At 32.5% G+C, this 14,378-nt stretch overlaps 1 protein-coding gene across 2 annotated transcripts in view; it reads right to left on the bottom strand.

The window, feature by feature from the left end:
* The window catches only part of B4GALT6 (beta-1,4-galactosyltransferase 6), a 75,932-nt gene that overhangs the window by 15,341 nt on the left and 46,213 nt on the right, over positions 1 to 14,378 (bottom strand). For both annotated transcript variants that reach the window (XM_051970289.1, XM_051970290.1), the window contains one exon: positions 5,713 to 5,900. In XM_051970289.1, the coding sequence (XP_051826249.1) occupies positions 5,713 to 5,900 (188 nt within the window). The remainder of the gene's footprint in view (positions 1 to 5,712; positions 5,901 to 14,378) is intronic.

Here is a 14,378-nt window from a genome sequence, read left to right as displayed (position 1 = left end):
GTCTGAGATGTAGACGGAGGGCATTCCAGGTGTGGTAGAAAGCCAGTGCAAAAGCACAGAGATGGGAGATGAAATATTATATGTAAAGAATAGCAAGAAATTGGTTTTGCTGGAGCATAGACAGAACAATAGTGTGCAGTAAATGGAAATGTAGGTAGGAGGCAGATTGTGAAAAACGAAATGCCAAACAGGAGGTTATATTTTATCCAGGGGCAACTGGAGTTTATTGAGTAAGGAGATGATGTAAATACCTTAAAAATACCAATTTGGCAGCTGTACAGAGGAACGATTGTTGAGGAGAGACAAAGATTTTATATAAATATACATGTGTATATGTATTACACACATATACACATAAAAACACATACATATATACATATATATAATATGCTTTAAGGTTCAGAGTATTTTACAATTGTAATCTTTTCACAGCTAGGAGATAAGTAGAATGCTGGATTTAGGTAAGGAAATCCAAGTTCATATTCTACCTCAGAAACTTACTAGTTTTCTCACCTTTGGCAAGTAAAAAACTATAAATCTCATTAAAATGAGGATAGTCATAGTCCCTAGCTCACAAAATTATTGCAGTATTTGACACTGCCAATCACCTTGTCCTCTGGAATACCCTGACCTCTTTGGATTTTTATAACATAACTCTTTTCCTTTTCCTCCTATCTGTCTGTCTGCTCCTTTACAACATTCACATAATGCATATATTGAATTGAATACTCCCTAGAGAATATTGGGGCTCTTTAGGATGGACAATATTTTGGGGAAAAGCCACTCTAGATCCTTCTGCCTAAAAGGTACTACCTATTCATTCGCCTTTTAGAATCCCTGATTTTTGTGTAGTGAATAGAGTACCAGCTCTAGAGGCAGGAAGACTGAGTTCAAATCTAGCCTCAGACACTTAATATTTCCTAGCTGTGTGACCTGGGCAAATCACTTAACCCCAATTGCCTCAGGAAAAAAAAAAATCCTTGATTTCCTTGAAGACTCCTTGATATCACCTTAAAATTTTGACTTTTTCTCTTAATTGGTGATAAAGGAATTTTAGAATTTCTAATGCACTTTTGTTTTAGGGATTCCATTCTGCATTATTCTTTATTAACTTTAACCAAGTGATATGGCATTCACATTGTCCACTATCTGTACTATGCAGATACTCACATCATCTTGTCCACAAAATTTAAATAGTTTTTCCAAGTTCACATGGCTGACAAAGTCATATAATTCTAAAACGGTAGTCTGATAATGTCATTCTCCCACTAAAGAAACTCCCATGGCTCCCTAATGCCTTTAGAATAAAACTCCTAGTTGTGTGATCCTAGGCAAGTCACTTAGCCCCAATTGCCTCAGCAAGAAAAAAAAAAGATAAAACTCTGTTTTCCTTCAAAGTCCTTTACCATCTAGACCTGGGATATTTTAGGTATTTAAGTGAAGAAAGTGAGCCCTGTAGTCAGGAGAACTTGAGTCCAAATTTGACCTCAGACACTACACTTACTAACTGTATGACCCTGGGCAAGTCACTTAATACTATTTATTTCAGTTTCCTTGTCTATAAAGTGAACTGGAGAAGGAAATGGAAAAACCATTTCTGTATTTTTGCCAAGAAAACCCCAAATGAGGTCATAAAGAGTCAGACATGATTGAAATGACTGAAATAATCTTTCTAGATTTAATATTTATTCTCCTCCACTCACTATATTCCAGTCAAATTAGCCCATTTGTTGCCTATTGCTCATGATCTCCTCTCTCCTGTTTTCCCACCATCAAAAAAGTCTGTCCTCTGTACCTCCTTCACATTCACTCTGAGAATCCCTCTTGAGAGCATGGCTCAACCATCACCTCCCATGTGAGGTTTTTTCTGATCCCCTTATCTCCTAGTATCTACCCCACCCAATTACCTTCCATTATTTACCTTATACTTAATTTGTATGTACATTATATACATATATACAGTACATACACAGAAACACACACACATTCATAAATACATACAATCCACCATGCTATGCTATTAGGTAGATTTCTCTTTTTGGTGGAGGTGAGAAGTAGGTTAGATAAATTCTAAGGTCCCTTCTACCTCTAAGATGGCTTGTCTGTCCTCCTATCTTTTCACTGAGATCTCTTAGAATCCCTGATTTTCTTCAAAATTCAGCTTAAGCCCAACCTTCTGAAGGAGACCCTTCCTAGTCCTCTACCCTCAGCTGCTATCTGTATGAATTTTCTAAGTACCTATTTATGTAAATACTATCTGCTCCCATTTGAATATGAGCTCCCTGATGCTAGAAACTAAATTACCTTTTTTTCTTTTTTCTCAGGACTCAGTATAGTGTAAGCATTTAATAAATGCTTGTTTATTTATTGACTAAAGATTCAATTCAAATATTATGCAAACATCTTCTCTATCCTACCTGCTAATGCCTTTCTGCCAAAGGCTATTTGTCATTTGCTTTGATTATGTGTTGTATATATCTACATCTCTAGAGTGTCCCAAAAGTCTTAGTAAAAAAGTTTTAACAGGTTAATGAATTTCTGAAGATATACTTGTAGGACCTAGAATTCTAGTCCCTAGGAATTGCCTGCTGATTCATCTCAAAAACTCAAGGCTCCTGAATATGCAAAGTGCTGGACAAAAGTCCTCAGTAGATGTTAAAATGTAATGCCTTTTTAAAACTGCATAAAGACCTTTGGGACACCCTGTAAATGTAAAAGTTCTCTTTCCCATTCGAATATATGCTCCTTATATGGAACCATGCCCAAAGGGCTATCAAACTGTGCAAACCTTTTGATCCATCAGTGTCTCTACTGGGCCTGTATCACAAAGATATCATAATAAAAGGACCCACATGTACAAAAATGTTTGTGGCAGCATTTTGTGTAGTGGCAAGGAACTGGAAACTGAGTTGGATATCCATCAGTTGGGGAATGGCTGAATAAATTATGGTACATGAATATTATGGAATATTATTGTTCTGTAAGAAATGATCAGCAGGATGATTTTATAGAGATCTTGAGAGAGACTTACAGGAACTGATGCTAAGTGAAGTGAGTAAAATCAAAAGAACAATGTACACAGCAACATCAAGATTATATGATAATCAATTCTGGTGGATATGGCTCTTTTCAACAATGAGATGATTCAAGCCAGTTCCAACGGATATGTGATGGAGAGCCATCTGCATTCAGAAATAGGACTATGGGGACTGAATGTGGATCACAATATAGTATTTTCACCTTTTTTGTTGTATGCTCGCTTTTTGTTTCCTTTTTCTTTTTTTCCTTTTTGATCTGATTTTTTGGTGCAACAAGCTATTGTAGAAATATGAATAGAAGAATTGCACATATTTAATCTATACTGGATTACTTACTGTCTAGGGAGGAGGCGGCGGGAAGGGAGGGAGAAAAAAATTGGAACACAAGATTTTGCAAGGGTGAATGTTAAAAACTCTCTTTGCATATATTTTGAAAATAAAAAGCCATTATTTTTAAAAATTACAAGATGAACTATAAAATCTAAAAAAATATGTGCTTCTTGAGGTCAGATCTCTTTCACTTTTGTAGTCAAAAACCTAGTACTCAGTACCTCCTGGCATGTTGTAGGCACTTAATAAATACTTGTTTATTGTTTGTTAAGAGAATAGGATGCTGTGGAACTGGCAATCAGAGAAGTATATAGGTCTTAAAGATATAAAGTGTGGCAGTTCAGTTTCTTGTACAGCTCATACTGCTGAAAAAACAGCTAACAATGAATTAGTTGATTTCAGGGAATGGTGCTATTATGAGAGCATTTGGCAGAGCATGAAACTAGCCCTTATTTGGGATGGAGGATGAGTGTTACTGGGTATGGAAAGAGCATTTTGTGTGAATTGGGAAAGAGATGACAACTGGGAATTATAAGGCAGCTGTGATATTATCCATAATGTTTTCTTTGGTATACCTCTTTGTAAAGTGATCATTATTAATGGGGTGAAGAGAGGAACAGAAGGAGGGGTCTCAGATATTGGCAATAGTCCAAGATACATCTTGTCATTCCACGGAACAATCTCCAATAGCACAGACCAGTGTAGAGTATGAAAACTACTGAAGCTATTATTTCAATAGTCTAATGCCTGCCTAAATTTTATCAATGAATCCTGTTGCAGCTCCCATGCCTAGAAAAAGGTACTAGTAATAGTAATTAATTTATACCACTTATCTGTCCATTTCCCAGATCCCAAGAGTTCATATTTCTAAGTGGAGAGCTTCCTGGCAAAATAAAACAATGCTATTAAACCTGTTCATGGCCTAAATTTGTGGTTTAATTCTTCTGAGTCAGTTTTTACCCTTTAAAGCAAAGGTTCTTATTCTAGTTCCATGAAACCAAGAAGTCTATAAAGTTAGATAGGAAACTAATTCTATCTTTATTTCAATGTGACGGGTTTCCTTTTTGGTTCCCTGATCCTATAATGTAGTACCCAATTTTGTGACACAGGGGAAGAAAGCTAAAACTAGTCTGCCAGAATTTAGAAGATAAGGGAGGTGGATCTCATAAACTAAAGTTCTACAGGAATAAGTAAACCAAGGGTGGGAAATTATCAAGAATGAAATTCTGAAAACTCAGTTGTGGCCTAGAATAGTCTCTAGTAGCTGCCTGCTGATTCATTCCATAGAAGCAAGGCTTGTCAATAGACAAAATACTGATCAAAAGTCCTTCATGAAGGTTAAGTTCTTTATTATTACATCTATAAAGTTTTTTTTTAAAAGCAAGAGTTCTCAACTTCTGGGGAGTCATGGACATTTTGGAAATATGGTGAAACTTAAGGACTACTCAGAAATAAAAGTTTTTACACACATAAAATAAACTCTAAAGAACTACAAATGAAACTAATTCTATTGAAATGAAGATGCAATTATTTCCCCATCCAAATTCATAGATTCCCTGGATGAATTAATAATAATTCAGTTCTGGGGACAATGACTAGAGTTCATGTTAGTTTAGAATCATTTGAAGAAACTTGAGACATTTAGTTTGAAAAAGAGAAGGCTCATGAACATGACAGTGAGTTTTCAAGTCTGAAAGACTACCAGGTGAAAGAGGGATGAGATGCAGTCTGTTTAGTCCCAGAAGAAATGACTAAGAACAATGAACAGAAATCACAAAGAGACAAAAGTAAGGTTGATATAAAGAAAAACTGGCTTACATTAAGAGTTGTACAAAAATGGAAGAGCCTGCTTCAGAGCATATAGGGATTTCTTTTTATTGGAGTTCTTTAAGGAAGGGTTGATTGACCACTTTGTCACATAAGTTGTAGAGGAAATTCCCTTGTTAACTAGGTGGAACAGTGAATAGAATGCTGGATTAAGAGTTAAAGGTCCTCAGTTCAAAACCTCTCTCAGATACTTTATAACTATGTGATCCTGGATAAATTACTTATTTACTCTTCTCTCAGTCTCAGTTTCTTAATCTGTAAAATGGGATAAAAATGGCATCTATCTCACATGATCATATTTGACATGAGGACCAAATGAGATAATATATGTAAAGTTTTTTTTTTCAAATCTTTTAAAGCACATTATAAATGGTAGCTTCCTTTTTTCCCATGTATGAGCTGGACCACTAATATCTTTTCCAACTCTTAAATTCTTTGTTACAAGCCAAATAATGCTATACAGTTATTATTAATATTTTATAAATATATTGTCCCAAGGAAATGGTATATTACTTACATGTACATGTATTTGTCCAACTTTGCTGCAAAATGACGTGGCATTTCCCCACATCCATAGTAGTTTCGGTCATTTTCTGGTAAATGATCCACATCATGAAAAATTATACAATCCCACATCATATCTTTCATAGCTTCTTTAAATCCAACATTAAAGAGCATCGCACGATTAAAAGGTTGAGTGCCAGTCTTTATGGAGAGAAACCAAAGAGAAGACAAATTATAAGAACAAGAAAAATACTCATACTAAAGAGGAAGCAAATTTATTACAAAGTTCCACGGTCAAGATTTTTATTCCTTGTAAAACTCAATGACATTAAATGAAATGACAACGACATTAAATGAAATGACAAATAGCAAGAAAAGTTAAAAAGGTGCTACTGATTGATTGAAATATAAAAATAATAAACACTTTAGAATATAAATTTTCAAGTACTAGTTAAAATTACCTTTATCATATTTAAGTATTTTGATAACATCAAATGAAATGGAATAAAAGTATTGCTGCTATCTGAACAATTAGTTGATGATATATATATTTGTTAAGTCACTATTGGACTCTATTGAATCAAAATGGAGGAGTTAATTTTCCAAACCATCGAGTTTATTCATAACAGAAATTTTTATTTTCAACTTGAAAATGTAATTAGGAATTAAAAGTGGAATTCTTTTATAACAAAGGCACAAAGATTTTGTACTTAATTACTTACATTATCAATAATTACTTACACAATCAAAACACTTAAAAACTAAGAGAATTACTTTGTATTATTGAAGATATTTTAAAATCAGTGAGCATTTATCAAAATTTCAGGGCACTATGTTAAGCACCAGGGATAAAAAAAAAAAGTCAAAAAAAAAAATGGCCCCTGCTCTTAAGGAGCATTCACTCTAATGGGAGTAGATAACATGAAAATATCCAGATTCATATAAGATATAAACAAAGTGTATGAAAGTAATTTCAAAGAAGTCTCATGTAGAAGGTAAGATTTATGTTGGCCTTGCAGAAACCTAGGAAATAAAGAAGAAATTATGAGGGGGCAAGTAATTTCAGGGATGGGAGATAGCTTTAAAAAAAGGCACCAAAATGGGAGAAGAAGGAACATGTTTGAGGAGCTATAAAGAGGCCAATGTAACAGAATGTAGAGTACATGAAGAAAGTATAACATAGGATGGTCAGAAAAGTAGGAAGGACCCAGAATATGAAGAGCTTTAAATGCCAAATAAAAGGCTTTTTATTTGATCATGAAGCTAATAGGAAGCCACTGAAGTTCATTGAGCAAAGTTTGATATAGTCGGGCTTGTGCTTTAGAAAAGGCAACTTGGCAGCTGAGCAGAAGATAGACTAGAATAGAGAGAGACTCAAAGCAGGAAAATCAGTTGGAAGATTATTGCAGGTAGTCCAGGAAAGATATGATAAAGGTCTGACCCAGGTTTGTAAATTTGTGAGTGGAGAGAAGGGGACATATATAAGAGATGCTGAAAAGGAAGAAATTACAAAATTTGGCAATAAATTGGATATATGGAGTAAGAGTCAAGTCAAAGTCAAGAATTATAACAAATTTGTGGACTGGATTACTAGGGAAATAGTAATATCTTTGACAATGATAGAAAAGGTTTTTTTTTGTTTTTTTGATTGCCAAAGACAACATTAAAATATAAATAAGGTGTCCCAAAAGTCTTAACCCAGCTTTAAATTGTGGTAAGACTCTTGGGAAACCCTGTATATTTAGTGGATAATTGACAATAATATAGTGCTTTAAGTTTTGTTGTAAATTTGCAAGCATTTGGTAATTGCAAAGCATTGTCCAAAACATTTGTTGAAACATTTGCCCTCATGAAAACAATATTCTTCAAAAACATTTCCTGATGAAAAATGGAAGAAGTTACAAATGAATGAAATAGAACATGTAGTCAACACTAAAATCACTGGACCAAAGCTAAGATACTCACATAAGTTCATTTTGGCTCCTATCACAAATCTGTGTGACTAGAAATTACATAACTTTTGTAAGCCTCTTCCTTGTAAAATAAAATGGTAAAATGGACAAATGAGTCATACAAATGAATAAGATTCATTGTCTAATTATTCTGACAACTTATATATGATAAAGATCATGGATAGAATAAGGTTACATACTACCAGTTAGATGGTTCTAATGACTAATAGTCACTTTAGACTATGCCCAAACAACTGGCTACCACACCTCTTGATTATTTCTTAAATTATTTCCCAATGTGTCTGAATTCATCACAATGACTGCTGAGTCTCAAAAAGACCTTCCTATATAAATGTAAAAGCTGTTGCCTTCCCTAATTCTAAGGTGTCAATAGAAAATAATGTTACTCTGAAATTTCATCTCACATCCTGAAAATTGGCAAAAATGAACAAAAAATGGCACTGGTCAATGTTGAAGGGATTGTAGAATGATAGGAATGCTATCATATTGTTGGTGAAGCTATAAAATGGTACAACAGTTTGGAAAAGAAATTTGGAATTATGAAAATAAAATTATTAAAATGTCCATACTCTTTGAAATTGAAACTTTAGCCCATTAGCATGCTACCAAGGATGCCATAAATTAGAAGAAAGTCCTCAAATATCTAAAATATTTAAAACATTATTTTTTTGCCACAGCAAAGAATTGGAAGCAAAGTAGATTTCCATCAACAGGGAAATAAAAAAACAAGTATGTCAATGTGATAAAATATTAATACTCTGTAAGAAATGATATGTGTGAGAAAGAGAAGCAAGGAAAGAGCTATATGAATTTATGAAGAGTGAAGAAAATTTATACAATAACTATAACAATGTAAATGAATAGAACTACACACCAAAAACCAAAATATAAAAGTGACAAAATTTTAAAGATCAAGAACTTCAATGAAGAGATATGAGAGGAAATTCCCAGCCCACCCCTTTGTGAAATGAGTTCCACAAATGTCACACATAGCACATGTTTTGGAATTTTTTTCAATTTTTCTTCTTTTCTAAAAAAAAAAACAAACAAAACAATTGTTTTATTACATACAATGTTTTGTTTTGTTTAAAAGGAAATGGAAGAAAGAAACTTGGGATAACCATGATGATGTCACAAACAGAAGATGTCAATAAAAACTTATTTTATAAAGCAATGATATAAAAGGCTGGATTTTCAAGAGAAGCAAATAGCAGACTGATGAATATGATACAGTATATTGATAGAATATTATGGCTACTTCCACAGCAGAGAAGGAATTATCTTTCTTTTCTAGAAGGAAATAGACTAGAACATGATGATGGTAGTGATGACTATGAAATGAATGTGAGTATTACAAGCTGATTTTGTTATAAATAGAAAGATGCCCATTTCATTTGAATTGGGAACAAAATTTAAGAAAGAAAAAGAAATGTTTGTAAAAATAAGGAAGAAGTGATAGAAGACCCTGAGTTTCTCTAGGGTGAAGAATAAAGTTGAAAGATATGCATAAGGGGAAAAAAGTAATAGAGAAGAAAATTAAGTCATGAAGTAGTAAATACTACGGAGCTTTGTACATGAGAAATTTGAATTTTTATTTCTATGGAGGAAGTCTAATATTAGATAAAGCCTAAAACTAGTAATTTTCAAAGATTGAATAACTGCTTGTCATGGGTGATTTAGAGACACTCCACTTTTCAAATGAAGTTGTACTAGATGAGTTTTGTGAGTTCTCTTCCAGCTCTGAAATTTTATGATTCTATCTTTGACAATCAGATTTTGTATAAGAAATAAGGTGAGATCAGAAGAGAAGTTGTCCAAAAATAAGAACCAAAAATATCCAGGGCACAAAAAAATTCATATTGGGAATAGAAATGTACCATTTTAGAAAGACTGTGCTAAGTTTTAGCAATTGGTAAAATGGTCGGAAGGGGAGAAAAAAAAAATAAAAGTTATATCATCACAAAATGGTTAAAAAAATTATAGACAGAGAAAAAAATACATGTATTATCTACTATATTCAAATTCAAGATACTGAGCTTAAACTATATCTAAAATGATAACAGATAGAGTCGTGATTCTGGAAAGAAATTTAAGCAGTATAAAAGCAACTGCCAACATATAAAGTAAACAATGGGAGAAAAATGTGATTATTCCAGGAGGTAAAAAGGTAAATGTTGAAAAGAAAGAGACAAAAATTAAAAGGACTAAAACATCAAAGTAGTGACAGCATCATTATCATAATAACAGTGAAAGAGTTTATCTGAATAGGAATTGTTGGTGAGAGTTAGAGTTAAATGATATGTCAAAGACAAAGCAGAACATTAAAGGAGATATAATTCTGGAAACCTGAGAAAACTGAAATTCTTCATTCGGATTCCCTATGTAATCAAAGTATAACAAATCTAAGGGAACTGAAAAGCATGAAGAGGGGAGAAATGATTAAATAAGAAACCACAACTAAAACCAGAAAAAAAGATGACCAACAAACAAAAAGTAGACAAGTTATCAAACTCTGGAAAAAAAGAACTAGTACTTTTATTTTTTTAAGGCCATAATTATGAAATGATACAAGATGTAACCACAGGGCATTGAGAATAGTTTGTACTGTGTTTCGGTAATCAATTCCATTGCTTTGTCATGCATTGTATTACTTGGTTAGATTTCTAAAACAATATCACTTGAAAAATTTCTGACACTCCATAAAATTAATTATGGTCTTTTAAAAAGAACACCTGCTCCTTAAAAAACAAAAAAAAATGTATATAGTCATTAAAAACATCAAGGTCAATTCAGCTACTACCCATTTTCAGAACTCAAGTCACACTTGCAATAGCTTTGTAAACAGTGTTCAAAAATAATTATACTTTCAAATTGTATAAGGACTCCACCTATATTTATCTGTTCAACTGTCTTCTAATCCTAAATACTGCTCCCCATAATTAATAGGCTAGGAAAATAAAAACATCTGCCTACACTGTAAAAAAGCAGAACTCTGTTGTACATCCACAGCATTCCCAGTAAAATAAAATAAAATGGAAATCAAAAGAATAGGAAAAGTGCATTAATTCACATTTAAATTGCCTATTGTCTGGGCAATTTATGGGGGAATAAATATGCATAGTTAAACATACATAACATAATATTCTCCCAGTGATGCTATATGTCTGTGAATGGTGAAACACTACAATCTATGAATAATTAACACTGTATTTAACCTAAGTACAATGTAAAGAACTAGGTGAGAGGCTGCAGCACATACCAAAAATGACTTGCTTTAAAGTAACATAAAAAAAACCATTAAAAACATATATGATCTAAAAAGAAGATATAAAATAATATGGGTAACAGAGAGCTCAAATATGGAACTTATAATAATGAAACATTGGAGACAAATATAGGCTCCAATGTGGCAGGTAGATACACTATGAAAGATTTATGGAAGAAGATAAATATGTATTATATTGAAGAAAAAGACAAAACAAATCCCTCCAATAGATATACACAAAAATATGCATCTTATTCTGCACCCAAAAGCTATCACCACTTTATAAGCAAGCATGTTTTATCACCGATACTCTAAAATTATAAATGGTCATTATACCAACAATAGTTGTTACAACTTTTAAAGTTTTTTGGTTTTGTATAATATTATTGCAGTTTGTTTAAAAAATATTGTTCTCCTGCTTATTTCATTCTTGATTAGTTTATAAAGTTCATAAAAAGTCCATTTTTATAATGTTAATGTTATGGTATAAACTGTTATAGTTCTGCTCACTTCATTCTGTATTAGTTCACATCTTTCCATGTCTTTATGAAACCATCTATTTCTTATAACCTAATAATTAACTCGTATATACAACTTATTCAACCATTCCTAAACAGTTGGAAGTCCTCTTAGTTTCCAGTGATCACCACAAAAGGAGCTTTTACAAATATTTCCATACTAACGATCTTTTCCTCTTTCTTTGATCTCTTAGATATAAGTTTAGCAGGGTTTTAAATTAATCAGAGGGCGTTACTGTTTACTAAGTTTTTGTGTATAATTCCAAATTGCTTTCTAAATTGGTTGTTCCCATTCACAGCCTTATATACAGTGTATCAATCTGCTTATCTAACTACAACCCATTCAATATTATCATTATCTTTTTTGTTATCTTTGCCATTAATGTGAAGGGCGTGAGGTAGAATCTCAGGAATACTTTAATTGGTAATTTTTTAATTAGGAATGATTTGAGGTGTTTTTTCAAATGACTACAAATAGCCTAGATTTATTCCCCAATAACTGTTTGTTCTTGTCCTTAGACATTTGTCAATTGGAAAATGGCTTTTTTTATTAATTTGAATCAATTCCTTAAATAAAGGAGACATTTACTGAAGAAATCTGCTATAAATATTTTTCTTGGTTAATTATTTCCTTATTAACTTATTAGATTTGTGCATGCAGAACAGACAATTTTCAGACAAAGAAATTGAAACTATTTCTAGCCATATGAAAAGATGCTCCAAGTAATTATTAATCAGAGAAATGCAAATTAAGACAACTCTGAGATACCACAACACACCTGTCAGATTGGCTAGAATGACAGGGAAAGATAATACAGAATGTTGGAGGGGATGTGGGAAAACTGGGACACTGATACATTGTTGGTGGAATTGTGAATACAGCCAGCCATTCTGGAGAACAATTTGGAACCATGCTCAAAAAGCTATCAAACTGTGCATACCCTTTTATCCAGCAGTGTTCCTACTGGGCTTATATCCCGAAGAAATCTTAAAAAAGAGAAAGGGACCTGTATATGCAAGAATGTTTGTGGCAGCCCTCTTTATAGTGGCCAGAAACTGGAAACTGAGTGGATACCCATCAACTGGACATTGGCTGAATAAATTATGGTATATGAATATGATGGAATATTATTGTTCTGTAAGAAATGACTAGCAGGATGATTTCAGAAAGGCCTGGAGAGACTTACATAAACTGATGTTGAGTGAAATGAGCAGGACCAGAAGATCATTATATACTTCAACAATACTACATGATGATCAATTCTGATGGACCTGGCCATCTTCAACAATGAGATGAACCAAATCAGTTCTAATAGAGCAGTAATGAACTGAACCAACTACACCCAGCAAAAGAACTCTGGGAGATGACTATGAGCCACACATAGAATTCCCAATCCCTCTAATTTTGTCCGCCTGCATTTTTGATTTCCTTCACAGGCTAATTGTACACGATTTCAAACTCTGATTCTTTTTGTACAGCAAAATAACTGTTTGAACATGTATACTTATATTGTATTTAACTTAAACTTCAACATATTTAACATGTATTGGTCTACCTGCCATCTGGGGAAAGGGGTGGGGGGGAAGGAGGGAAAAAGTTGGAACAAAAGGATTTGCAGACTGTCAATGCTGAAAAATTACCTATGCATATATCTTGTAAATAAAAAGCTATATAAAAAAAAGATTTGTTCATGAGAAAAAGTTTTTAATCTTATGTAAACAAAATTATTCATTTTATCTTTTATGATCCTCTCTATTGCTTGTTTGATCATGAACTTTTCAATCACCTATAAATCTGATAGGTAATTTTTTTCTCATGCTTCTCTCATTGTTTAATGATGTAACTTTTTATATCTATATCATGTATCTATTTGGAGTTTAATTCTGAATAAAGTATAAAGTGCTGATCTAAATCTAATTTCTTCTACATTGCTACTAATCAATTTTCCCAGCAGTTTTTGTCAAACACTGAGTTCTTAACCCAGTAGTTGAACCCTTTGTATTTAACAAATACTTGAGTATGATAACCTTTACTTGTTGTAAGTCTAATCTGTTCCACTGACTGACCTATTTAACCAATATTGTACTATTTTTAATAATTGCTTTTTAGTATAGTTTGAGACCTGGCATTGCTAGACTCCCTTCATTCCTATCATCATTTCTTTTAAGATTGTTGAACTTTTCCCATATGTATTTCATTATCTTTTTCTACTTCTATAAAACGATACTTAGTCTGTTTGGCATGGCATTGTGTAAGTAAATTAATAAGGTAGTACTGTAACTTATACTGAGTTATACTATCAATTGCTCATTTTTTCCAATTACTTAGATTTATATTTCCAAAAAACAATTATTTGTAGTTTTTTTCATATTGTTCTTGTATATACATTATCAAGTATCTTATAAATACTGTATTCAATGCTTAACCCCTTGTATTACTTGCTGTCTAGGAGAAGGAGGAAGAAAATTTGGAACACAAGGTTTTGCAATGGTGAATGTTGAAAACTCTTTGAATCTATTTTGAAAAATGAAAAATTATAAATAAAATAAAATAAATTCTGTATACAATGAGAATAATTAAGAGAAAGAATCTTAGGAAGATCCAGACTTAAGGTATCTAATTTCTATAAAGAGAGCAAAAACACTTTGAATTTAATTCTACCCAAAAGCAAAGGTTTTTCAGTAGATGTGGCAATATAACATAGGTTTTTTTTAAAGGATACAAATGATGGCGGGAAGGAGATAGTGATATAATTTAACAAAGATGATTTTATCTTAAAATAACATCTAAATAAAGAGTTAGTGATAAAGTAATTTTGCAAGCTGGAATTTAAACTATAACTGAAATAAAATTTTATGTTACATACTATGACCATTAGTTGACTCCGATAAATAATGTAAATCCTAATCCAATTAATGAACA

Source organism: Antechinus flavipes, chromosome 1 (genome assembly GCF_016432865.1).
Source record: "Antechinus flavipes isolate AdamAnt ecotype Samford, QLD, Australia chromosome 1, AdamAnt_v2, whole genome shotgun sequence".
Classification (NCBI taxonomy): Eukaryota; Metazoa; Chordata; class Mammalia; order Dasyuromorphia; family Dasyuridae; genus Antechinus; species Antechinus flavipes.
Note: the sequence above shows the minus strand (reverse complement) of the source record. Positions and strands in the feature narration are given on the sequence as shown.